The sequence below is a fragment of the Mastomys coucha genome, chromosome X, assembly GCF_008632895.1.
Source record: "Mastomys coucha isolate ucsf_1 chromosome X, UCSF_Mcou_1, whole genome shotgun sequence".
Lineage (NCBI taxonomy): Eukaryota > Metazoa > Chordata > Mammalia > Rodentia > Muridae > Mastomys > Mastomys coucha.
Window position 1 is genome coordinate 103,933,026 of NC_045030.1, and position 27,525 is coordinate 103,960,550.

General features: G+C 44.0%; 1 protein-coding gene across 1 annotated transcript in view; it reads right to left on the minus strand.

Annotated features, from left to right (window-relative positions):
• Slc16a2 (solute carrier family 16 member 2) overlaps positions 1–21,519 on the minus strand; it is a 123,768-nt gene extending 102,249 nt beyond the window's left edge. Inside the window, exon 1 of the mRNA XM_031366269.1 lies at positions 20,872–21,519. Within this exon, the coding sequence (XP_031222129.1) occupies positions 20,872–21,319 (448 nt within the window). The 5' untranslated portion in view covers positions 21,320–21,519. The remainder of the gene's footprint in view (positions 1–20,871) is intronic.
• Positions 21,520–27,525: the final 6,006 nt, after the last annotated feature.

Sequence of the window (27,525 nt, forward strand, 5' to 3'; positions counted from 1 at the left end):
TTCTTTCTTTCTTTCTTGAAATAGTCTCACTATGTACCTCTGGCTGTCCTGGAACTCACTATGTAGATCAGGCTGGCCTCAAACTCACAGAGATCCATCTGCCTCTGCCTCTGCCTCCTGAGTTCTGGGATCAAAGGCTTGCACCACTACTTCTGGGTCCATTTTATTTTCATGTAACTACCATCATATGCCTCAGGCCTGAATATTTCATAAAAGGAGCTAGTAGGCCCCTCTGAAAACTCACAAAAACTTAAAATATGTGGTCAGACTCAAAGGCCACAACTAAGGTTTCTTGCATGTTGGATAACCTTTTATTGGAATAAGCAATAACAGCTTCATGTAGGAAGAGAAGGGCAAAAGCTTACTGAGGGGTGGCACAGGAAGAGGCATTCAATGACATGTTAGGGCAGGGCCGGGTGGGGAGGAATGTGTTCTTTGTTGCGAACAGTTAGGTAACTCTGTCATTCTGTCATCCTCTTCCTCACCTGGGCCTTGGGCCAAAATCTGCACTTCTGACAACAAGAAAAGAGGCTGAGTTTTTCTCTTGGGCATTACTTGAAGCACGAGGCTGAGGCCAGAGGCTGAGGGAAAATTGGATCAGTCACCGTGTCTGTTCAAAAGTTCTTTCCTCAAACATAATATTCTCTTGCTGGCCTCTGTGTATGAGGCAAGCAAGCTCCAAGACCCCATTCTCTGGATAATTATGTGGCCCAGTCTGCTAGAACTCAGGATGCTAGCTGCCTGCTTCAGATGCCAGCTGCCTGCCTGTTCAGAGTATTATTGGGCTGGCGAGAGAGGAGCTTGTCTTGCTCGCTTGCTTTTTTTCCTGAAGGGGAATAATGCAGAGGACTGATTTAGATTGGCTCTGGAAACTGGAGGTGGGAAGGCCAGGCTGCCAACGGAAGGACAGGACAGATGTGTGGGAACTCTGTCCTGCCCAGCTGCACCTGGAAAACAGAAGAGGCAGATGGTGCTTTGGGAATTCCGGCCTTGGTCAGAGGATGATTGAGAGTGCAGCTCTCCCCTGGAGCTCAGAAACCTGATCGGCCCCAAGGGAAAGAGAGGAAGAAAGAATACTTGGCCCCCACAATTCCAATCAGAATTCATAGACAGGACAAGGAAAGAGGACAGTCATTTGCCAGGTGTCCATAAATCTTGGGGCTTCCTGTGGGATTTCTTAGGAGTATGGTTAGCAGTCAAAGCAAAAGCCAAAATCTCTGACCTTGGTTGCTAAGAACAATGATTTGTAAAACAAATCCAAACATATCATACCTTTAAAGTAGCCTTGCAAATAAGGCCAGAGAAGAAAATGTGGATCTGGCTTTGATTAATGTGCCTAGAATGAAAGACAGGAACAACTGCAATACCCTTCTTTTAAGCCATATGATCCCATCCTTGCCCCTCACTTCCATACACAAACTTATCAAGTAAGTACTTAAGACTATAATGCCTTATGTTAGGTGTGAGAATCACTCTGATTTTCCTTCAGGAAACCTTTTGTCATCTGTTAGCTGTTGTTATCACCGATTGGTCTTACTTGACTCACGTGTGGTGTTTACTTCTCTCTGTTCACACAGGATTGCAACTTAACTCTCTATTTCCCCTTGACCTTCTTGCATCATGCCACCCAGAAAAAGACGCTGTAGGTAGTGAAATGAGTCCTCTTGAGGAAACTCAAACCGAATAAAGGAAACAGACAGGTTAACACACATGGGGCTGAGGCCATAGCTCAGTTGATAAAGTGCTTGCTGCACAAGTATGAGGAACCGATAAGTCTGAATCCCCAGGACTCACATGAAAAGCCAAGTGTGGTGGTTCTGGATCACACTTCTAATAATCCCGCACCAAGGAAGTGAAGACAGGTACATACCTAGAGGTCTCCTGCCAGCTGGCTTAGCCAAAGCAGCCTGTCCCAGGTCCCAGTGACAGACCCTGTCCCCAAAAAACAAGGTGGACAGCTCCTGAGGAATGATGCCTTAGGTTGACCTCTGGCCTTCACATATGTGTATACACACATGCATCTGCATACAAATCAGTGCACACACATGAAGAAATGCAGTGCATAGTCATTGATATCTCTTTGGTCTAATGCTTAACTTTTATTGTGGTTACTGCTTAGTTTTATTTTATTCCCGAAGACTAATGGTTATCTGAAAATCAAATTCAGATTACTTATCTCTAAAAGGCTTTCAGATAAACTTCCTACCCACTTCACTATGCACACAAACACGCACAACTAGAACTCACCATTTGCTATCTGTCACTTCTCTGAGGTCAGTTAGTTTCCTTACCCACTTTCCACCTATGTCTGTCTTGATTTGCATAGACCCAGGGTTAGGCACCACTCATGCAGGTGAAACAGGCACCACTCATGCAGGTGAAACAAGAAAGCCTTTCTGTACATAAAAACCTGGCAAATTTTGCTTCTGGGAAGGAAAAAGAATCCCGTGATTCTTTGTCACAGAGATTACAGAAGCAGATGGTCACCTAGTTTACTAAGCAAACGGGGCAGGGGGACAAGACATTAGCTAGGCTGGGCCGATTTGCATTCTTGTGTGTATACAGGGGCAGGCAGGAAGCAGAAGAGTCAGAGCAACAGCTCCTCCTGAGAGAGGAGCTCATCAAAGCTCATCAAACATTTCCGAGCTGGTTTCTGATCTGATCCTCAAAACACACAAGACAAATCTAAATCAATGTTTTGGCATACATTTTCTTTTCATTTAAACTCTTTCAAACCTTTAAACACAGGTTAGGTTCTTTGGGTTTGTGAAAAAGATCCATGAGCAAAGGCACTTTTTGCCAAGTCTGATGACCTGAGTTTGATCCCCAGGACTCACATTGTAGAAGAAGAGAAAAACTAACTAACTAACTAACTAAGTAAAACAAACCTAATAAACCAACAGCTTCTGAAAGTTCTAACCTCCATGCACGAGTTTACTCTCCACAAAAAACATGTGAAAATACCCTGATTTTTACTAATGAGGCAATTAATCTTCAGGGTAGTAAAGCACACAGAGGGTAGCCATAAAATTTGCAGACAGTGGCAGAACTCAGATTTTTGACATGTATATATGAATGTGCATGCACGTGTATATATATGTATGTGGGGGGCCTTAAGGTAGATGAGGTATTTTCTATTGCTCCTCACTTACTTATTGATGCAGGGGACTCTTGCTCGATCTGGACTTCCTGGGTAGTCTCTCTAGTTAGCTTGAACCAGGGATCTCCTGGGACATGCAGAAGTGAGGAAGCTGAGTCAGCCCTAGAGCAACTCAGACTAAGCTGGGAAGGATATATTCACTGGGTCTACTGGTATAGAGGCATTACTAGTGGGGAGACCCAAATGGGCAGAGAAGAATAACAGGAGAACACAGTCAAGGCTGCTGGGGTTAATAGGGAAGGATTAGCATAGAGCTGGCTGACCACTACAATGTCAAAGCTGCAAGAGGCTTTATGAGTTATTTGAAAGCTAAGAGCTGTGGCTCAGTGGTAGACTATGTGCCCAGCATGCTCAAAACCCCAGGTTTTAATCCCTAGTACTAGAGGGGGTTACTATCCAGAAGCATATAGTGTTATTTACAGAGGAACAGGGAAGGGTTGACTCTTGAGAGTCAAGAGGACTGAATTCGTATCCTTTACTGCAAGTGCTAGCACTGGACCTTGGTGAAGTGACCTAATATTTCTGTTCCTTAATAGCTTTATGTGGAAAATATTGGAAAAAGTAGACCCCCACAGAGTTATTCTGAGGATTATGTGAGATAATCTGTGGAAAAAATTTTAGCATAATGCCTGGCATGCCTTAGGCTATCAATAACTTCTTTTAGTCAAGAAAGTTGTGGTTGAACTCCCATTCTGCCGTTATTAAATGTTTTACTTTGACCGTGCCACTGGTAATTATTTCTTGGAGTGTATTTACAGGGTTAGTGTAAGGCCTCAATGATAAAATTCACTTATGTAAACATCCAGTTTGATGTGGGGCACATAGTAAATGCCCAGTGAATACTGGCTGACTCTAAACTCGAGTATCTCTAGGACAAAAAATGGAAGAGTTCCTCCTGACCTTTCCTATACATAGTCTTGTCTCATCCTTTGTACAGCAAAATGAAAACTCAAGCAGTCCTGTTCAGATGAGGACTAATGTTTTGGTGTTTTGCTTCATTGTTATGTGGCTATCCCTCAGCTACAGACCAAACAATCCAGGAAAAATGAGGTAGCTATCTATCTTCTGAGAAACACATTCTTAGCTTCCATCTCTAACCCTGTTAGGACAGCTGTCGCCATTTCTCTTGCCTTGGAGTCCAGTGTGATGGGGCAGGAATAAGGGTCTAGGAGAGAGAGGCTGTCCTGTCTCCTATGTGAATCTAGGGAAATGTCCAGCATATTGTCTGGCCTAAATCCTGTGAAGATTTTTAGTGGATCTCTACTTGACATCAAGGTTTGTCTCTAAGACAAATAACATCTTGAGAGTGAGGGATGAGAAGGGTGGCATCAAGTGATATTTCAAAGCTTCCACTGCTTAAACAGCATCCTTCAGAGAAACAGCTCCAAGGGAACCAGCCATTGGTTAAATATTCCCCTGGCACCCAAGCCTAGTCTTTTCAGGCACTTCGAAATGACTTAAGAAGCTTCTTTTTTGCACTTGCCAAGTACCCATTGTTTGCAAAAACCTTTAAGAAGTCACTGGGCTTTCACTTCAATGCATATGGATTGGCATCTGACACCCAACCAGGATTACTGTGACTGTTGCTAGTCAATCTTTTACCATTGCCAAACAAGTGGTGGAAGTGAATAAAACTTATTACCCATGCTTTGGTTTCCCTGCATGTAAAATAAGGCAGTGGACTATGTGACTTCTATCCTGGAACTGAGTCTCCAATTCAGAGAAGCAGAGGTGAGGACTGGCTATCTTGCATGTGCCCACATGCACATGTATTCGTCCACTCTTAATATATCCATGTACACACACACCATCACACATATCACATGCATCATCACACATATGACACACATACACATCCATAGTAACACAAAGCTAGATATGCTCACACTCTCACATACTTTCATACAAATTTAATCCAGACTCACAGTGAACAGTCCCTCCACCTACACATACACAAACATGAATACATTTCTCAAGGCACCTTATGAGGAGTCTTTATGGTGCTCTTTTTCTCAGAAAGCTGTAACAAACACACCCTATTTCTAGAATGGACACACATTTTGGGTTACCTGTGACAATCCTGTTTTATGCCTAGTGTTCTAGAAAAATATTAACAGTGTTCTCTTCCGTCCCCAAAAGCATCCTGGTTTTGATAATAAGTGATACTCTAACCCTACCTAAGCCCATGTCACCATAGCCTCAGGCCTGTTCCCTTCCTGGGAGCTTACATTATCCTTTAATCATGTTTACCTCTTCAACTCCATCACTTGGGGCTTGCTTTAGTGTTTCAATACTGCAAAGAAGCAACACAATGTGTGGGTTCACATCCCACAGACTGTGGGAAGGATGGGATCATCTAAAACCAACCAAAATTCTAGTTGCTCTCAAAATGGGCACTCAGCTTCCTTGTTTTGGGTCTGACCATTACAAATTCTCCAGTTATGTGCTTTCTTCTCCTAATCCTCAACACTCTCACGCCCTCTTCCTTCTTCTTTCCTTCCTTCCTCTTAAAGCATTAGGCTCTGATGATGCCAAGCTCTCTGAAGCAAATCTACTCTATGGTACTATATTTCCATACCTTAAGCTCAGAGATCTATGGAATAAGAAGTGACCAAAGGGGGTCACAGGAGTGATAATGAACAGGAGGAAGAGGAGAAGAGGGATGTGGGATTCAATTTCCTTTAGGCCTAATTTCTTTTAGCTTCAGAACATTTGGGCCAGTGACTATTTCTGTGGATGGATTAACTGTGTTTTGAAAAATACTCTGAAAATGTTGTCAGCTATTTGCAAGCGTGGCTATAAATACATTGTGCGGGAAGGAACTGTGGTGCTGCTATTCGTGGAGCAACTGGACAGGCCCCATGCTCTCCAGACATGTGGATGCCACACAGGGCAGCCTGAATTTTAGCAGCAGCTGTGCTAACGTGCAAACAAGATGGAGGCCAGGAAGAGGCCCCAGCAAGGGCAAAAGAGACACTGAGAGGATGAAGTTGGGGAATTTAGAAAGAGTGTCTTTTTCAGACTCCCAGAAGACCAGTCTAGAGAGAAGATGAACACTGTGGTCTGCCCATTCATTTCACAGCTATGAGGCTGTTTGTATGTGCACACTTCTTTTGGGGAGCATGCATTTTTAAAGGTCCATGTCATGAGTTCAAGCTTAAAAACAGATATGTATGTGTAATTTCTTATATAGATGGAGTGGCTTATACATGCATGCACAGTGGGTAAATGTCTCCATCCACATACATACATGCATAACCACATATGCAAATTTGCAGATTTGCTTATTAATCTGACCATGGTGATAATTCATGTGGAATATTCAAAGTAGTTTCCAAAGGGTTCTCAAATTCTATCATTTGAACTTTATCAAACAGCTGAGAAGCAGGGATTATAACCTCTACTGCCCTCTTTTCTGCAGAGAAGGAAAGCGAAGTGCGGACTTGGCCAAGGCTGTGGATCAGGTAAACAGTAAAGCCAGGGCTCTAAAACTGTACTTAATGTTAAATGTTGGGCCACATAGAATGCAGAGGAGTAAAATAAAGGGGAGTTAAACTTTGGGATTGTCATTGTGGGCTCCCATCCCAAGTCATTTTTTATTTCAATGCTCAGACTAAGTCCATGAAAAAGAGAGGACCTCAAGGCCAGCGCTAGCCTCTGTTGAGCCATGACCTGAAATGTAGCCTTGAGGTTTCTATTCCTGTCTGGAGTACCAGCCAAGGGGCATTCATGGGGCATAGGTGAGCCACAACATTCTTTAGCAGTGTTCATTGATGATACCCTGGAAGCCATAGGTAGTTTTTTTTTTTCCAAGTTAGAGGCTGGAACCTTTGTTTCCTCCTTACTCTCTCCCGTGGCTGTGTGTGTATCTATCTTTCTCTTTCTACAAGGCGTAGGCTCACAACATCTGGTCTGACCGGTTCCACCTGAGCCTTCCATGTTTGAGACACTTTATGAAAAGGGCAGATAGTACAGGCCTGAATGTGAGTGGTGCCATCCCCAGGGAAGATGGCAAATGAAGGTCTCTGTACCTCCCTTACATATAACACTATGTTTCTCCATCTGTTTAGTTAGCAGACCTATAGAAATTTTAATTTGAGGTATTCTTTACATGGGCAAAATGTAGGTCAAGGGAAAAAAGCCCCCAAACCATTTTGGTTCTTGAAGCACATAGTAATCTTATTGTTCACCACTTGAGTGGTTAGAACCTGTTGATGCACAGAGCAATATAGAAGCTGATAATGACATCAAGGTTTCTAAGGTCACTGACTTGAAGTCACTGGAATAGTCAGAGTTGGGAGACTCTTGCTCCACTCATCACGAAGAGGCAGAGGATCCTAATTGTTCTTCTCTCTCATCCCAACTCTACACTAGGATTTTAACTTGATAATATTTCGAGCTTCCTGCCAGGATTGTTTTATTGAGACTTCCAGGTTTATGTCCTCACCTGCTCCCAGAAGATAATAATCCTTCCAAGTACTGTGTGGGAGGTTCCAACCAACAGAGTCCATGAGGCCTGGCAAGATAAGCCAGTAGGAACAGGATACAGAGCTCCCTGCTGTGTATGGAACTGCTTGGGTGGAAAACTGCTGTGTGTAGCTGTGTAGACCACGCAAAGTTATTGATTCTTTCCAGAACTTAGAGAGGAGTGTATGGACTAGTATAACTTGTGTGGGATGACCCCACATATGGATTGAGCATAATTTTAGGTATCAGTAAGTTAAAGTCACATCCAAATAAGAAAAGTATATATTTACCAATCAAACTCTGTCATCTCACAGCATTTAACAGTCTAAAAGTAGTTCTTAGGGACTCTGAAGGTCCTAATCTAGTCCTAGGCTTGGGCTACATGAGACTAGCCCACGTGGTATCTTAACAATGCACCCAACCCCCAATTTTTTAGTATAATTGGGCTAACCTGGGATCACATTTGTTCTTTCAGGCCCCAGTATGTAGATTCACAAGCCACAGATTATTAAATAGATGCCAAGCACAGCAAACATGTATGTAGCTCCTGCAATGTGTCAGATACTATTCTAAGGCAGTTTATAAGCTCATGTCATAACCATATAAGTGAGTTTGTTAAGTGTAAGTGATTTTGTTATCTTCCTTTACAAACAGGGAAATAACAGTACAGAGAAGTTAAATACCTTGCACACAGACAAACAGCTAGTGAATAGTGTTTATCTAGATGGTTTGGCTGAACATCAGTGCTGATTCAAGCTGGCTCTATGACAGAATCCCTACACATAAAACACAAACTTCTTTTAAACAATAAAACCACTCTGATCTCCTTGAGTGTATCTGGAAAGCTTTCTTAATTTTTTTGATTTATTGATTTTGTTTTATGTGTATTAGTATTTTGCCTATACATATATATATATGTCTGTGCGCCATGAGTGTATCTAGTGCTACTGTCCTAGAACTGGAGTTACAGAGGCTTGGGAGCCACCATGTGTGTGCTGGGAATCGAACTCAAGATCTTTTGCAAGAGTAAAAAGTGCTCTTAAGCACAGAGCCATTTCTTTAGTCCCTAGAAAGCAGTCTTAGAGTGGAGATTATTCAGGAAAGATTTTCCTATGATGTTAACTCAGTATATCATAATTGGTTCTAACAAATACCAACTGTGCTTTGAGGTGTGATCTTACTTGCACAAGTATACACACATACATACACACATAATTCTTTTTGTCTCTTTTTAAAAATTATCACATCTCTATCTATCATCTGTCTATCTATCTACCTACTATCTATCTATCTATCTATCTATCTATCTATCTATCTATCTGCATGTATGTGTGTTCATGTGCCCTTATGTTACAGTCTGTGTGAATGTCAAAGGATAACTCACAGGAAATCAGTTCTCTCCTGCCACTCTGTAGTTCCTGAAGATGGAATTTAAGATTTCTGGGCTTGGTGGCAGGTGAGCTTACCTGCTATACCATCTTGCCATTTCTCTTTGCCTCACTTGAGGGAATTCTTCAAGGATATAGGATTGAAGCTATGGATAGTTACTATGTCTGAAAGCTGCCTTAAATCAAATCTGTGAGGCTATGTTTCCATTTTCAAAGCAGCTCTCTTGTTCACCTCTGTGCCATGCATTCCCCATCTCCATCAAGCCCAAGGTCTCCATGTGAAACTGTTCATTGGTCCAAATTTCTCATTTCCGAAGGAGAGAAATCTGAAGCCCAGAAAGGAAAATGGACTTAGCAAGGTCACAAAGAACTTACTCTAGAACTCCCTTTTTTCCTCCTCTCCTCTTTTCTCCCCTCTCCCCCTCTCCTCCTCCACTCCTCTCTCCCCATGGATGACAATGTTTTCTGAATTCCAGCTACAAGGTCTCAGTTATGTCTAAATCTTCATTTTATTCCCTTAATGGCACAACTCCTGGTTCCTTATTTTCTCCTACTGCATATTCTGCTTCTTACCCAATACGCTTAAACTTCAGATGGTACTGAGGTTAGGAAAATTTCTATTGCAGCTTCAGAAAACTCATATATTACTACCCCCATGACGCATGGAATTGGAAGCCCTGGGTTAGAATCACTGTCTACTTTCATTTGCCCCTAGTCTTCTATTTTCTGCCCCTAGAAAGTGGGAACAGGAATTCTATGCAGCCCTTCCATACAGTGAACTTTCCCCTAATAGACACAAAATCATATTTATTTTTCATTTCCCAGATCCAATCAGTATAGCACTTGATGTGACCAAAGACATTGGCATATTATGAGCTTAAACAATTTCCTTTAATTGTTCCATGAATTTAAAAAACAGAGGTGTTAACTACAACGTACCCAGTAAGAGATGGCGGTTGCAACTCAAGAGGCTTCATTCTCCTGAGCTTCACAGGATCTAGACACCAGGCTGAGAGCTTCTGCTACTATGCTCTTCTTGGCCTCAGAATGCTTAGAAAACAGTGTCTGGGTTGCTGACATAGAAAAGCAGGTGGTGTGGCCCAGGCTGATGTACCACGGGCCATTTGCAAGCATCTCATTTTGTGGCCTGGTGCCCAGACATCCCCCAACCCCATGCCCTTGTCTCCAAATGTCCTCAGTATTTTTTCTTCTCCTACCCTTCCACCCCACCCTACCCCACCTGCTGTGTAGGGCCTAATGGGGAACAGTGACTCACTGGATTCCCAGAGGGGGAAAACCCACCCCAAAACAAAACAAGAAGAAACAGAATCTGAGACACAAGCAAATAGTCTAATTTTTTTTGTTCTGGTTTTCAGTTTAGGTGTTTTGTTTTGTGACAAAGTAGTAATATGCAGGCCATTCTGACTTTGAACTCCTGATCCTCCTCCCTCTGTTTGCAAGTGGTAGGATTATTGGCCTGCACCACAATACCTGGCTACAAATTGTCTAATTCTTAACTTCTATAATGTTACTTTTGCCCAGTTCCCAAGTAACTAAACCCTATGTGGAGTTCCAACCCTACCAGCAAGTTTCCATATTCTACATTCTTCTCTCTTTGCCCACATCACCACAAGAAAGTGATAACAACATTCAATTCGATACAATACACATTTTTTCCTACTTAGCAATAACCACAGTTATTCTGAATGTTGTATTTTTTTCAAAGAAATTGTAAACTTAAGGGACATTACTCTGGCTCATCTGGAGGTCATTCCAGCACACAGTAAAGACCTATTTTCTTGGATTAAACCCACATTCATGCAATTGGAAGATAATGGTTGGGGAAGACACCTGAGCCAGGAAAGAACTCACACTTAATCAGATGCTTAGTAGGTGCCAAACTGTATGTTAGATGCTGAATGTGTGTTGTCTCGTTTAACCTCCATGTCAGTGATGATGTTATTTTTTATATTAGAAAACTAATAAAATGTCCAAGAAATTGAAAACTTTGTCCAGGAACCATATGATAAGACATCTCCATCTAGTGCTGCTTTATCCTAAAACCCATAAGAAAATATTAGAGACAGCTGAATGTCCATCAGTAAGAGATTGATTAAATAATTTATGATATACCCATTTGAAAATATGATGTGTCTGCAACAAAGAATGAGAGCTTGCTTTATGGACTTAATGTATAACTAATACGGTACTTTGAAGTTTGAAGGCAAGTTAGAAGATAATGTAGGTTAATTTCCATCATTTGCACTTCAAAAGTAGGATATACATTTGAATGATAGCAAGAAACAGAATATTTCTGGAAGGATACCCTAGAAAGTGCTGGTAGTCTTTGGGAGAAACAGGGGGACAGGAGGGAGAAAGAGAGAATTTTCAACACTGTACATTTTGAATTTGATCTCCATGTTATTTCCACCAAGTAACACTAGAGGATTGACTTTGGAAAAGTTCAGGATAAGCAGGGATGCATAATGCTAGTGATTGAACAAAGAATTGTGGAACATGCCAACAACTCACCGCCTTCACTCATTTCTCAACCCCCTTTTAAAGCAACCTCCACTACAAATGTATTAGTTAAGGACACACCTTTCCACACATAGCTCAATTATAGACCTGAAAAATAGGAATCTCAATCTCTTTCTGTCTCTGTCTGTCTGTCTTTCCATATTTCCTTCAATCTCTTAGTTGGGGTCAGACTAGGAACAGACCTCAGGACCTTTGTATATACTAGGCAAATGCTCTGCCATCGACCTATAACTTTAGGCCTTTAGCTCAGATATTTGAATAGCTAAAAACCAGAATGCTTACTTATGTATTTAAAAATCCTTGTCTTAAGGAAGGGTTTATGGTTTACATTTTATTACAAGCAATGAAAGAAAAATGTATCAGGCATGGTGGCATATGCTTATAATCCCAACACTTGATATCTGAGACAGGAGGATCACCATGAGTTCAAGGACAGCCCGAGCTTTAGAGCAAGGTCCTTGTCTCCAAGCAACCAAATAAAGCCGTTTCCTCAGACAACTAACTGGCCTTGATGGAGGCTTCCTAAGTAACCACTGATATGCATGCTTGAAACTTCTACTGCAGTCCTTTGTGACCTCGGCTCTCTGGGGCTATCCTGTTTAAAACACAAGGAAACTGGCCTACTCCAGAGCTGAATACAAAGGAGCAGGTCTTCTTATAAACTTAATGTCCTCTGGCTCAGACCTTCTGACCCTAAATATCCCTTTCCTTCTTCCTTACTATCTGCAAGAGAACTTCTGGAGGAAGTGGCACCCTAACTCCACCCACCACCCGCCCCTCAGCCCTAGCAATTCCTATTGAAAAATTTAGCCCCTGATAGAGTGAGGTTTGTGAGCTCTTGCCAAGTGGTGTAAATATTTCCACATGCCTTGTTTCCTTGGATGTATATGACCAGGGATCTGGCTCCTCCTCTGCTTGGGCTCTCCTAGGGCTGAGGAACAAAGGAAAAACAACCAGTCCAGTCTTTAGCTTTAGGACATCAGAGCAAACTGCAGACGAATCCAGAGAGGAGATGGTGAAGAGATGGAGTCGAAAGTGAGGAGGGGAAGAGAGATTTAGAGACACATTTAGACAAAAGCATAGTGACTTCATTTCTAGGGCCTGAGTGAGGATCATCATAACAACAACAATGACCATAATTTGCCAAGACTTTTTACAAACACACAGTCACATCTCATCCTGACAGAGCTATCAAATTAAATACTGCTTGCTGAGGCCAGCTTTGTGGTCTTTGCATGTGGGATGGCCGCATCCTAGAAAAGTTATGTGATTTGTTTAGGACTAAAGAACAAAGAGGTGACAAGTTGTTTAATGCTTTTTGGACTCTAAGAATTATGATTCTTTGCACACACACTCTGGGGAAAGTGAGATGGGTGGCGAGAAGATGATGTCCTATATCACAAGACTGCCCAACCTTTGTTTACTAAACCCTATCTCTCTTTCTCATAAGGATGCCTAGAAGAAGCAGGAAGGAGAAAACTCCAAAGTAGTGTCCCAAGGCAGCTGCTCCCACAGCTGTGCTACGTGCTAACTCAGGGTCAAAAAGCAGGAGTTCTGGGCGTAGACTCTTGACATCCAAATCCTGGCCTTTGCCACATAAACCTGAACATGATATTTCTTTGCCTTGATTTATGTGCAAAGTGTAGGAAGTAGTGGTACCTATATGATTAGACTGTAGAGAATTAAAACAAATAGGTAATTGAAAGTGTTCAGGATGGTACTTTCCATAGAACTAATTGCTGTTAAGTAAATGTTGCTTATCACAACTATGCCACTACTATTATTAGGGTGCTCAGCAGAAGTTTGGAGCTAAAGGACAAAGAAATCCCACTGTGGAATGCATCAGAGGCAACCATGCTAGGCTCTATGCTCCATACTGCTCCCCCCAACCCCAATCACCCCAGTGGCAAGAGGGCTGGCAGGGAGTTATTGTCAGTCTTCTATCCAATTCTCTTATACCTATATGAGTGACATGAACCATCAGCAGAAGAATCTTTTTGTTTGCAAGCTGGTAAACTGAACAAGTGGCTAAAACCATGACTTCAATCTCATAGACACCATGTTTGAAGGAACTCTACTAGTAGGCCAGCTAGACATTATCTGTCCCACTATACACACAAACACACAGGTCTGAACACATGGGTGCATGTATATGGCATTACAGCTGGGGTAAACTGGTAGGTGGATAGATCCCCAGGATAAGGTAGGCAAAGAACCTATGTGGGGACAGGTTATCTAGCAACATCCACTTTCTTTGTTTCTGCCTAAGCTCATAGAAACAGGAAGCAGCTAACCCAGGAACTACCCTTTCTTCTCTCTGCCCTCCCTAAATTTTTTCTTTTTATTCTTGAAGGTTTTAGTATCTGTTTTCTTCCTTCTCTACTCTCTCTACAGCCAACTGTGTGCATCTTTTGCTGGCAAAAAGAGAGATAATAGGAGCTTAACATAGTATGAACCAGAACCCAGAAGCTAAACCCAGTCTGGAGTTCTGGGGGCCTAGGAGGTGGACAACAATGATACTGAGGATTTAAAGCAAAGACAAGGAGATTGCTTGATTTTTATTAAGACTCAACCATAACAATACCTCTTGGGCTGGGTGCTTAGGGCTGTGAAAGGAGAAGGTATGGGAATGGCCAAACAGTATTCAGAACAGCTGTTCTACTACAAAACTCTAGAGGTGATTTCTGTACTCTTAAGTCACCGTTCACTCAGAGTGGAAAACAGGAGATGGGAGAAAAGACAGAAAAGACAGGACTTGATATATATATTTGTGTGTATGAGAGAGAGATATGTAATCTTGGAACTGCAGATAGAGTTGAGCTTGTGTAACATCCTAAACAATTGCTTTCCTAACAGAGAAGTGGACAGCAAGAGAAGAGGGAGAACAATGTGGGGGGAAGGAAGATGGGATACTAGCAAATGTGCTAAAAAGGCACAATGTGAAGTGAGGGGAGCTGATCCACTGTGGCAAGGGACAGCCGATCTTGCACTTTTCTTTTATCAACTCCACAAACATGAAAGTAGAGAACAGAGAAGGACAAGACTGCTATGATGAAGAGGTTACATGCCACATTCTCTACCCACAAGTAGATGCTGAGTTGTTTCATATAAGCAGGCAATGCACCCACCTTCAGAGCAGGTCCTTTATTACCACTGAAGCCAGAGATGTCACAATTCCCTGCTCAGCAACATTTGAATACTTAGGTAGCATGCAGAATAGGGGGAAATGTGATATAGAGTGGAATTTGTGATAAATGGTTCTTAGTCTCATAACTGGAGAATAGCAAATGGGTCTGGACCAAGAAATATGACCAAGCCAAGCTGACCATACTCTCCATCCTCTTGACCTAGCAATATCTAGGCCAGATACTTTGTATCTCTGCCACATTAAATTTAACTCTGTAGAAATATAGGGGAAGACTTCTTTCCCATGTAATATTCACAACACATGAGTGACTGGATGCATGTGCACATACATATGCATGTTTTAAGAACAAGGCCTTACTGCCACATGTGGTTGTGCATGCTAGTAATCTGAGTAGTCAGGAGGTAGAGGCAGGAGGACCACTGCCAAGTTTGAAGGCAGCTTGGTTTTTTTTGTTTGTTTGTTTTGTTTGCTTCTTTTTTCTTTTTGCCCATGGTCATTGTGTTTGTATTAGATATTTTCTTTATTTACATTTCAAATGTTTGTTTGAAGTAGTGAGTTCTTGTCTCAAAAGACAATCAGGCAAATAAACAAACAGGTAAACAAACAAGTCCTTTTCTCTAGTGTTTACCCACTGAATCCCAAGAGAGTTCAAGTCATGAAATCACATTCCATCATGCACACAATCTAACACAAATGAACAAATTCTTTTAAATACGCAATAAAACAAACTCCATGGCATTTGGTTGTTGGGAGGAGCAAGGCACTGTCCTGAGAAACTGAACTTCTCAAGAGGTAGAGACAGCACCTCTAACATACTTCTGCAAATGTTGATAGTCTAGCTGCTTGCTTCTTCTTCACAAAAAAATGTTGCCAAATAACAAGAAAATAAAAATCCTATGTAAAAGGAAAGCACTCCATGCCTGGAGCCGCATCAGGCACTCTCAGCCAAATAGAGAGCAAAGCCAAAGTTGACCAGGGATGACAGGCATGCATCTCAGCCTTCTCCAAGGCTCTGCAAGAATACCCAAGCCAGCTACAAAAGACAGCCTGTCTAAAGTCCCCCAGTTTGGAAGCTCTGTATCACATTTAAAATCTTGGTTTCCACTTCTAGCCTGAAGTAATAAAAAACAAAGGTCACACTGACCATGCCTTTATAAGAAATGAGAGCAAGCTGTAGGAAATTAAATTTTACGAGAAGGGCCCAGGGCTGGAGAGTTGGCTCTGTGATTGCAAAGGGCCCAAACTCTATTCGTAGCACCCACATGGAAGTTCATCACTTCCTAGGGCACCAGGCACACATGTGATGCACAGATGTACATGCAGGCAAAACACTTACATATAAAATAATAAAAGTACATCTAGATATTTTTAAGGCGAGAGGTCCAAGCTGAGGCCTGAGGGAGTGCTTTCAGTTTAATACTTTTGAGGAACAAATTTGAATACTGGGAAAGAGTATCATACAGACTAGCAGCACGCCAAGTTGAGAGTTCTTTTTGAAATCCAGTTCTCTCGAGAGCAGAACATTGTGGGAAAAATATGTATAGGCTCAGAGTAGCTCTTACATACTGAACAAAATGGAGCTGGTCTTTTAAAAGGTGTACAAAATTTAAAGACCCATAGTCTTTAAAACAAATAAAGTAGAAAAACGGTGTCAACTTGGTTTTCTCCACTTTCCTAATATATTCCCAACTCACCTAACTGCCCCATTCAGGAAGCTTAACAAAATTTTCTTTGCATGTCAAAACTTACGCTAGGTGAATAGTAAAGAATGAGCTATCACACAACTCTAGAAGGAGATGATGTTGTGGTTAGAAAAGTCACACAGTTTGCTTTCTTGTTTTATAGATAGGTAATTGAGGTCCACAGCAGGTTGGGATACACAGGTTTTGTAACTCCTAGCTGCTGTTATTGAGATCATCAGTTTGGGGGGCGTGTTCAGATTTGGCCTGAGGTCTCATTCTTAGACTTAGAGTAAGTTTCACTCAGCAATAGCACTAGGCAAGAGCAAGAGGAGTTGTTTACAATGAGTACTTGAGGCCACTGGACAGTGAGACAAGGCTCCAGGCGTACCCAGCTATCAGCTCCAACAAGCATTTTCTTGTTTGGTTTTCCAGTGCCCCAGCCTCTCATCTTCATTCTTTGTAGCATGAACCACGGTCACAGATTGGGACCCACCCATTTCGGTTGGAGAGGAGGCAGAGGAATGATTTGAAAGATGCCTAGCCATTGGCTCTGTGGCCTAAAGCACCAACATGATCGTGCTCTACTGGACAGCAGGCAAAAGCCTTCAGCCAAAGTTAGGGGATTGGCAGATGTTTACTCAAAAGACACCTCAATCTCAAAGTCAACAGTTTACTAGTTAAATCCAATGAGACACTGAAGCAAGTAGTTAAAAACACTACGACGAGGAGAAAGACAGCTGGCTTGTTTCTGCCCCCAGTTACTTTGAAGCATAGTAGATTAGTCTTCTGTATGCAGAGAAAGTTTTTTTTTTTTCTCCACCAGGGTAGATCACCAGCCTAAGCCATCTTGTACCAGTAGTGAACCTCCTTTACTATTGTCCACTTTCTTTAGTAGTGAGAGCCCCAACCTTGCCTCCCTCAGGAATTTCCAAGGACTGTACCTCTAAACTCCCCAATAAAAGGACCTCTCATCATGTACAGCTCAGTGGTAAACTGGAAATCAAGGCCGAGAGAGCAATGAACGGGCTCACTCTGAAGCACTTTAAAACAGAATTTAGTTTGGATCCAGTGTTAGCAACTCTGGCTAAATCTGCCTTATCTGCTGAACTTAAACTTCAACCTTGCCTCTATTCGGGGTTTGAAGAGTTAGCTGGGGCTAGCAACCAATGCAGTCTTGCTCCTATTTCCCATCATAAGGGTCATCTGTTGTCCCTAGAAACCATGCTTGGTCTATATATCCCACAAAATGGTCTGGCTGCCTCCTGTCCTATCTTATGCCTTTTCTGGGCTGGTGAGATCCCTAATTTCCTGTGATTTCTACCAAAGTCTACCCTCCCTTCTCTCCTGTTCTTTCCCCCTCCCCCAACCCATCCCCAGCCTAGATCTCCATTATTTGTTTCACTCTCAAAAACCCGTTGCCTATCAGTCCCCCCAGACCTAGTTCCTAGGAGAGTTGCTTCCTTTAAATGGGCTGAAGAAAGGCCACAAAATATATACCTGGAGATGCATCAGAACCTCAAAGCCACGGGTTCACAAAGATTGTACATTACCTGCTCTAGGACAGCCCAAACTCTATTTTCCTTCTATCTGTTCCTTGACCTGTGCCGAAGAGCCACTGTCCCCTTATAGACATTGAAATTACCTTTCTCTGGGACTTTCACTAACTGCAGAACCTTAGACCCAGTAAGCCATTATGTATACCTTCATGGCTGGGCAGTGTTAGGTCTAAAAAACTTGAGTTGCAGAGCACCTCCAAATACAAATTAATAGACTGTTAGGAATGAATGTCCTGTAAGACATCAAGAAAATGTAAAAATCATCGTATTAGTAGAAATAAACAATGTACCAACTTCCTTAACTGTCCTCCCAGACTGGTTATTGGGCAAACGCTGGCTCATAAAGACAGTAGTAAAATACTAAGTTTTTCTCCATCTGTTTGATATTCCAGGGCATACCAAACATAGGTTGGCATAGATGGCACGAAATATTGAATATACTGAGGAAATTAAATGCAGGCAAAGATGTTTGGAATATCAAGATCGAAATTGTGACTTGGGCAAAGTATGGTGGCACAAGCTTATAATCCTAGCACTTGGGGATTTGAAGCAGGCAAACTATCGCAAGTATAAAGCTACTGTGGGCTACCCAGCAAATTCTAGGCTACCCATGGCTACGTGGGAAGAGCCTACCCCAAAAGACAAGTCAATAAACAGTAGCTTCAGAAATCTGAGGGTCTCAAGAAAGGTAATTCTGAGGATGAAATGTTTCTATAAAATACTTATAAGAATGTAGTGGGGTGTTACTGACCTCCAAAATAAAAACCGAGGCATTCTGCAAAGGCTCAGTATCAAAAATAACTTCAGTGAAATCATGATATATCACAACAAGGACCCGCGCCAAAGTATTCTCTAGATCCTTGGGACATACCAAATTCCTTTCTGTCTCTTCTTGACCTATACTCTCCATAGATCAAACCATTAAGTCCAGCTCCTCAGTGGACCTAGTCTGTGTTGGCATACACACTAGCCACACCTCTGCAAGGACCACAACACCACCGCCTCCTCCAGCTGCGCTGTGAGGTATTGACCGGAAAGTCCCTGCCAGCCCTCCCCCTGAGTCTCCTATGATCACCTACTTTGAAGTCTGTTCCCCAGCAGTGGACCTCTTCCTGGTAAAAGAGTGGTTTTTCCAAGTTTTAGTGCATGCTCCTAAGGCCCCAGCGCTAGGCCTGATCACATCACATAACTACAGGGGCCTAATTTCAGCTCAGCCTCGACTGCTTCCCTTTAAATTTAGCCTAAACTTTGCCACTGACCCTGAAGGCCACTAGCCTGCCTTCAACCACAAGGCAACTCTCAGCGGGTGCCCTCCCCACAAACCCCCCCCCCCCAGTAACCAAGGCAACATCCTGAGGGCCTAGCCTGGCTGCTTTCCCAAGAGCCCCTAATCTGCATCAAAGCAGGAAAATGGTGGTCCCAGGGAGTATAGAAGCAGCCTTCCACCCAGAAGTTGTCCCATGGAGTTCAGGGACTCCTCCACTACAGGACAGTGCAGCCTAGGTTGTTGTGGACTGCCATTTATAGTCGCTGAGTACACTCGAGATTTTCTCAAGTGGACCCTGTACACTGCAGAGGTGCCAATGGGTCACAAGGTCTGAGGCACAAGAGTCCTAAAGCCCCCTCTGCCAGACGGCCCAACAAAGCTGCAAGCAATACACCTCCTTGACTGAAGGAGGGGCATGTCTAAAAGTAATCCACAAGTGGGCAGCCCAGAATTCTAGATGTCTAGCTCATCCGATCATCCAAAAGTCTCCTCTTTGGGAGGTTACCAAGATAGGACCCCAGAACTCCAGGGGAACACTCTGTTTTCCACTTTTTCCAAAGTAGGGAACTTGAGGAGATGGTGGGCACACTTCCAGCTATCCTAACAGCTCACAGAGGGAGCCAGATTTTCGTGAAAGGATAGCTCAAGCTCCCAGCTAGGTCCAGAAACCTCTCATCAGAACAGCTGAGGGGCTTCTTCGGCAGAGCGAACTGGCTGAGTTTCTGGAGGTCACTGGAGGATCTCTGTGCTAGGGAGTCCGCACACAGCCACGTGCCTGTAAGGTGAGGGCTATGTCTCCCACCCTGCCCAGTCTTAGGGATGACCAAGTCAGTCCCAAGCCAAAGCTGGAGGAACGGGTCGGGTCAACATTCTAACTTTGGGGAGAAAGAAGCCCCCATCGGATAACCGAGGTGTGGGGAAGCCAGAGACCGCGCAGCTGAGGTGCGGACTGAGTGGCAGGACCCCTTCTGTCTCGGGCCTCCCTGCCTCCTTTGAAGCTTGGCTTCCAGTGCACAGTGAGCCCCTTGCTCCCCGGGAATGGCAGGCGACCGCACGGCCTGACTGGGCCGTACCCACAGCAGGCAGAGACGCGCCCCCCCCCCCGCACTCCTCCCTTTCTCTCCGGCCGACACACACGCCTGCCATGTGTTGACTCTGAGCGAAGAGTCATCAGGATTCCTGAAGTGGGTTTTGACAGAAAACCGCTCTGGTTCCCCCCCACCCCCGCAAAGGAACAGGAGCTGCTGCGGGTAGCCGTTGTTCGGTGCTTCTCTTGGAACCCTTCAACCTTCCTATGGTCCTGTCTACAGGACTTCGCTTCCCGCTCCCGCCCCCAAACCCTCCAAATATTTTCCCCAGCACACACGGGCAAAGTACTTTAATAAACAATCTAAAAGGTGAGTCTGGATTTGTCCCAGGGCAAAAAGTTCATTGCTTGCCTGTAACCAATGAATGTCCCAGTTCTCACCCCGGGACCGCTTCAGCCTAGGTCTCCATTGCCCAGGCTGCCCAGAGTCCTGCAACCCATGCCCTAGCAGGACACAGGCAAGAAAGAGTGAGAAAGACACTTTGAAAGGGCGCTTTAGACCAAAAGGTATGGGGAGGACGGTGGGAGCAGACGCCCTTGTCCACAATGCCAGGTGGGGCACGTGGGCCACTCACCTGCCTGGAACTCCACTTGGAGATTTTTCTCTTTTTCCTCCTCTAGTAGCATGGTGTAGAGGATACCAACAGAGTTATGGATGCCGAAGATGGAGCCGTTGCACCAGGTGGCTGCAAACACTACTATCCAGCCGAAGCCACCTTCGGGAGGCTGAAAGCCACGCGCTGTGCCTCGGGTCTCCACAGTGGGCGTGGGCTCGGGTTCTTGCACTGGTTCAGCCTCAAAGCACAGCTCCGGCAGGGGTGCAGGATCGGGTAGGGGCTGGGGCTCCGGCTCAGGCTGAGGCTCGGGCGGGGGCACTGGCACCGGCTCCGGCTCCGGCTCCGGCTCCGGTTCCGGTTCGGGCTCCGGCTCGGGCACAGGATTACACACCGGCTCCTGATAGTTCTGGTTTGCCTCCTGACAGGGCCCCTCAGCTTCCTCGCTCGCCGGGCTTGGCAGCGCCATCGCGGCTAGGGGACTGACTGTGGCTTGCCGGAGGGAGCCGGAGGAGCTGTTGTCTGGCTGCTACTGCTCCTGCCGCTCCGAGCACTGCCGCCGCCGCTGCCTCAGCCCCTGCCTCCTCCTCCCAGCGCCCGAGCTGGCCAGCCTGTCCCGCGACAGACGGTCCCTCGAGCCCTCTCCTTCTCCTCCCCTGTCCAACCCCCCTCCTCGTCTCCCCACGTCATCTCTCTCTCCTCCCCCTCCTCCTCCCTCCCACCTCTTCCTCAACAGGCAGCCGCTACAACCTCGCTCTTCTCCCCAGCCCTTCCTCCTCTTACTCGCCTACCTACTCTAGTTTGGCTGCTGCCGCCCCAAACTCCCTTTTCAAATGACTGACTCCTATTCTTGTTCAGATGCTCGGAAGACGAATCGAATTAGCAAAAGGAGCAGAAACTACTCTGTGACCCTACCTTCTACTCCCTGCAGGTCCCAGAACCCAGGCAGATCAAACTCTAGCCTCCAAGGGAGACCCTGTCTGTTCCTTGAGTCCACTCCCTCTTACTTTCAAGCAGCCTGCAGCTAGATTGCTCCTGGGAGCTCCAAGACTAGAGCTGGTCCGTGACAGACCCCACCCTGTCCTAGGGAGTCCCTGTGTTCCCACTTGGACTCGAGACGGGTGACCTAGAGGGTACAGCCTGGGCTTCGGACAGAGGGAGGGCACAATCTTCTCAAGGCTGGAACTCAGACCCCCCACAGACCCGCGCACCCCTCAGAGTCTCCCCCTACCCCCGCGCTTCCCGGCAAATCCCTGGCGGGACTGAGGGGAGGAGGCGCAGCAGGGCCCGCCCCTCCGGGCAGTCAATCAGGGCTTTGTTTGCGCCAACCTGGAACCCAGAGGAGCCACAGAGGGCCGGGTCTAGGCTTGGCCAGGGCAGACTCTGGGCCAGGGGCCGGGCCAGGAAAAGAGGGAGGCACGAAGGCACCAGAGGGGGCCGGGCCCAGGCCCCGGCGGGACGCAGAGCATAGTTCAGGTTACTCTTGGCTCTCTGTTCCAGAGAGCAAGAAATGGGGTCCCGATCTAGCTGCCAGTTTGGTCAAGGGCAGTCCAGCTCCTGACATCCTGGTCAGGCTGGACCCTTGGGTCTGGACCTCTGCTTTTCGAGTGCAGAGGGCTGTCTTTCCACCACCCACCTCTCTCTTACACCCACATTTCAGGCACTAACCTCAGAGTCCCACTGAATGTCCAAGACACAGTAAGGGAAAGTTTGGGGGAAGATGGCTCTGCCTCGCTGGTGAGCCACAAGGTACCAGCTCAACTCTCACCTACTTGGTGATTCCAAGCAACTCTGCCTCCCCTAAGGGTCTACGCTTGCACTAACGAAGGGGGTGAACACCAGTCCCATTTTACCTCGGATCTGATTAACCTTTCTGCTAGGTGAAACTGCCTGCCGGCTGGAACGCAGCTCAAGGCACCCGGGCTCCATCTGATGCCAATGAACACAGTCTCTAAGCACATGAGAACAGGCACAATTGGGTGGCAGGCAAGACAGGGATGGCCTGTGACTTGTGGTTCCATGAAAGGAAGCAGCCAAATTCACAGATCACAGGGCCATGCCGGTCCACAAAATAGGCATTGTGCAAATGAGTAGAGCAGGTCTCTTACTGACAGGTAGCAAATCTTACCACTTGCTTCTTGTGGCCTCCAAACTGAACCACAACTCAGATTAGCCATTTATTACTTTAAGGTCCTGGAGGAAGGCCACTAAAAGGTAAAATTTAAGGCAACTCTTCACACAGAAAAGCCAGAAGCCCCCTATGATCTAACCCAGAAATGTAGAACGTGTTGCTGAGATGGGGAAAATGATTACCTAGCCAAGCAATGGCAGGGCTCTGGGGTAAGTTATGTACAATATGGGCCTTGAATATAGAGTGAGGTTTTTAACAGGTGGCTCGGAGGTGGTTTCCTGCTTCAGAGTCTGCCCTGACCCTGAGATGCAGAGACACAGAAGGACTCTACTCATAGAAAGAGGAAAGTGAAAGTGAATCAGGCCCAAAACTTAATATGTATGATGCTTCTCCCAGGGAACACTTGCATTTTAATAAAACTCCACAATGCTTCAGCCATGAGGAATGGGAAACCATCGACATGCGACATGCAGAGTCCTAAGGCTTAAGGTTTGCTTTCCAGCCAGGGGACCCATCATTCACATTGCCAGCTGTCCTCTAGGACAGCTCTGGACTTGGTATTCACTTGCAAAGAACCTGACTAAGACCTTAAAAGGAGTTTTTTTTTCCCAGTCTCAGAACTGATGTACCTCATTTTGATTCCAGCTATCTAAATTCTATTTCTCTTTTGGTTTGAATGGGTTTTTAGATCACAGGAATGGGGATACAGAAAGTGGAGGCGTGGCAACACTCACTGAAGCTCTCCTGTAAGCCTAGCACCATACTAGGCCCTTTGCATACGTGATGTCATATAATATTCACAGCAATGAGGAAGCAGGACCCAAGAGGTTAAGTCAGTTATGTTTACAAAGCCAGTAAGAGGTAGAACAGGTATCTTTGCCCATTTGTGTGAATTTCAAAGTATGTGCTCCACCCAGGAGACAGGGTTATATAACCCATCATTCTAGTAACACATGCAGTGCATACCGGTCCTCCCCTCTTTTGAAGAAGGTACAGGTGCTTTTTAATGGCTAGAGTGCTGATATGTGGAGATCTGGGTAATTTCATTGCGGCTAGTGTGACCTTAAGCAGTTTGTTTCATTATCTGCAACATACACTTCTGTCTACTTCACAGAATTAGTAAATGTAATGCTGAGAGTTATAAGCTTTATTTGGTATGTGCAAGTGCTATGATTTCAATAAGTGTCTTTTTTAAAAGATTTTTTTAAAAAAAGATTTCATTTATTTTATATATATGAGTACACTGTCGCTGTCTTCAGACACACCAGAAGAGGGCATTGGATCCCATTACAGATGGCTGTGAGCCACCATGTGGTTGCTGGGATTTGAACTCAGGACCTCTGGAAGAGCAGTCGGTGCTCTTAAGTGCTGAGCCATCTCTCCAGCCCTTAATAAGTGTCTTCTAAAAGCCAGTGCATTGAAGGCCTGGTTGCTAGTTTGTGGCAGCGTTGGGAGGTAGTGGGACCTTGGTGAGGGGGACCGGCCCCCTCACCTTGGTAAGGTGGTGCCTTGTGGTAGAAAGTTAAGTAATTGGAAGCATGCCCTCAAGGTGAATATTGAGACTGTGGCTCCTCTCTTCCTGTCTTTCTGCTTCCTGGCTGCCATGTGCTTACTCCATGATCTCCTATGACACAGGCCCAAAGGCAGTGGCATTATATGACTAGGAACTAAAATCTCTGAAACAGTGGGCTAAAATGACCCTTTCTTAAAAGTTGACTATCTTCAAATATTTTGTCATAGATAATAGAATGTTAACCCAAGAGTGCCAGCGAAGAGTTCTTGAGTCAGAGATGCACCCTAGGTGCATCTTGGAGAAAAGAGTGGTAGTGATAATATAGAAAGTAGCTTGGGCTAATTAGAGGTATAGAAAATGGGCATCAAATGCATGCGATTTTCCCCATAAATCTCTAAATGAGTCTTGGTCAACAGACATCAGGGGTAACAGATCTTTACAAAAGATTAATTTATGTATGTATTTTATGTGATGAGTGCTCTATTTGCATATATGCCTGCACCACAGAAGAGGGTATCCTCAGATCTCATTACAGATGCTTGTGAGCCACCGTGTAATTGCTGGGAACTGAACTCATAACATCTGGAAGAGCAGCCAATGCTTCTAAACACTGAATAATCTCTGCAGCCATGGAAGGTAACACATCTTTAAAGAATATTTACTATTTGTAGAATCTTCAGTGTTGCCAAGCTCAGAAGTAAGTAGCCAAGGGTCCCTATAACTCTTTATTTGACTTGTGTAACTTTGGACTGTGAAAAGGCCTCTGTGAAGGTTTTCACTGTTATTTCAAGTAAGACAACCCCTTTTCCTTCTGTACTTAACAGATTCAAGCCTGAAGTGGAATCACTCCAAATAGTTATGCCTTTTATTCCTTGTAAGAGAGAGAAAAACAAAGTGATATTTTCCCAATTCAGAGGCACATTAGAACCACTTAGAGGGTTTGGTAAAATATTGACTCCTGGGTTCCCTGCAGTCAATAACTTCTGAACATATCTAGTAGAACCTAAAACACATAGTTTTTATCAAGGCTTCTAGTCATACTGATTTACTGCCTGATATGGAAACCACAGAGCTAAAACAATGGTTCCCCAACATTTGGATCTTAAGGACTAGTAAAGTTTATCTCCAATGTCTGTGACCCCAACATAATGTCAGTTTTAATGTGGGAACGTATATCATCACCAGCATGGCATTAGTGAAATGATATTTTAGCACGAGACTATAGAAATGTACAAAGAACATAGTCTTCGAGTGGGAAAAGCTTTCCTAAAAGAAGTCAATTGGCAACATTTTTTTTTCTCATTAATCAGTAGGCCCAGAATATCAGACTGTCATGGGCATAGAGATGGAAGTTTAGGATTCCTTGGACTAAACGGCCTCTGGGAGATCCTTCTATTGCTCAAGTTTTCTATTTTATGTGAAAGACATTCCCTCACCTTTACTGTTTCCTATTTAATAGAGCTTTGTGGCTGAAATGAAACTCACTGGGTATTCTCATTATCCCTGGGCCCTATGTCCAAGTCATCTTACTACTTGAGAATGGATGGTACACTGAGTGTATACTCAAGAAGGCCTTTCCCTCCTTCATTCCGCCTTATTCATCTTTACGAGGGTAACCTAAGACTTCTGATGATGCAGCATTACCTTAGATCTAATAGCCAAGTAGAATTGACTGTGAAAAGGAGCTCTAGTAATGTCAGTAACAACAACAATAAAACATTCAAAGGCAGAGAAGATTTTGGTTTCATTGTCCATAATCAAGGAGGTTATTGATGGGAACCCACATTACTAGGAAATGAATTTGAATGTTGACACCTTCTGATAGCCAAAGTAGAAGTGTGGAAGAGAAAAGATACTGGGCATAGTTTGGTTTCAGTTCAAGCCAGAAGGCAATTCATAATAATAGGTACATTAAAAACGAATCAATTGACCATATGCACAGAACCTGCTTCCTGAATGCCAAGAAGAAGCAGTCTGATCAATAGTGAGCCTATTATTAGAGCAGACATGGAGGGGAAAAGATGACAGAAGCACCAGGAGCACTATGGAAAAGAAAGAGGTAGGAAATACTTAACCCCGTCCTAGCATGAGGAAAGTCTAAAGTGAAAGAATAAACTGGTTTAACCATTTCTTGATTATAGTCAAGGAAAAAAAATGTAGCTATGGTTTTAGGTTTTTTTTTTTTAGCCTTTTGTTAATTTATGTTTAGCAGTCATTCAAGAAATACTTATTAACTCCATTTAGACTCCATCTATGTGCAGATTTCAGGAAGCTTCTGCAGTAGTGGGTTTCTAGAGAGTGTTTTCAAGTCTTTAGTGTTAGTTACTCTTCACCATGTTCCCTCCTCTACTCTGCCCCTCCACGGCCCCCCATTTAACCCTTTCTGTTCTATTACTTTCTTTTTCCCCCTTCACAGTAATTTTATTCTATCCCTTTCATTGAACACCCCTGTGACTCCCTTTTGGTTTTCTGCTCTCTTTGGATACTTCCATTTAAATACATATCTAAAGATTCAAAACTGGCATCCACATATGAGAAAGAACATGTGGTGTTTATCTTTTTGGGTCTGGGTTATCTCATGTAGAATTATTTCTTGTGAATTTCATAATGGATTTTTATTTACCATGAAATAATAGTCAATTGTGTATGTAAAATGCATTTTCATTAGCCATTCATCCTTTGATGGACATATAGATTGTTTACATTTTCTGGTTATTGTAAACAGAGCAGCAATGGATGATTAAGTAAGAATAAGGATGTGTAAGTATTTCTGTAGCAGAATATAGAGTCCTTTGGCTGTACACCAAAGAGTGATACACCTGGGTCATGTGGTAGTTTGACTTACAGCTTTTTAAGAAACTGCTACATTGGATTTCATAGTGGGCTACACCAGTTGGCATTCTCACCAATGATGAATACCTCCTCCAGATACCACAGGCTAGCAAATGAAAAGTTCAGTAAGTCTATTACTATGTCTAGTCTACAGCATAGTAATAAAATGCTCTCTCAATTATTTTTATACTCATAGATT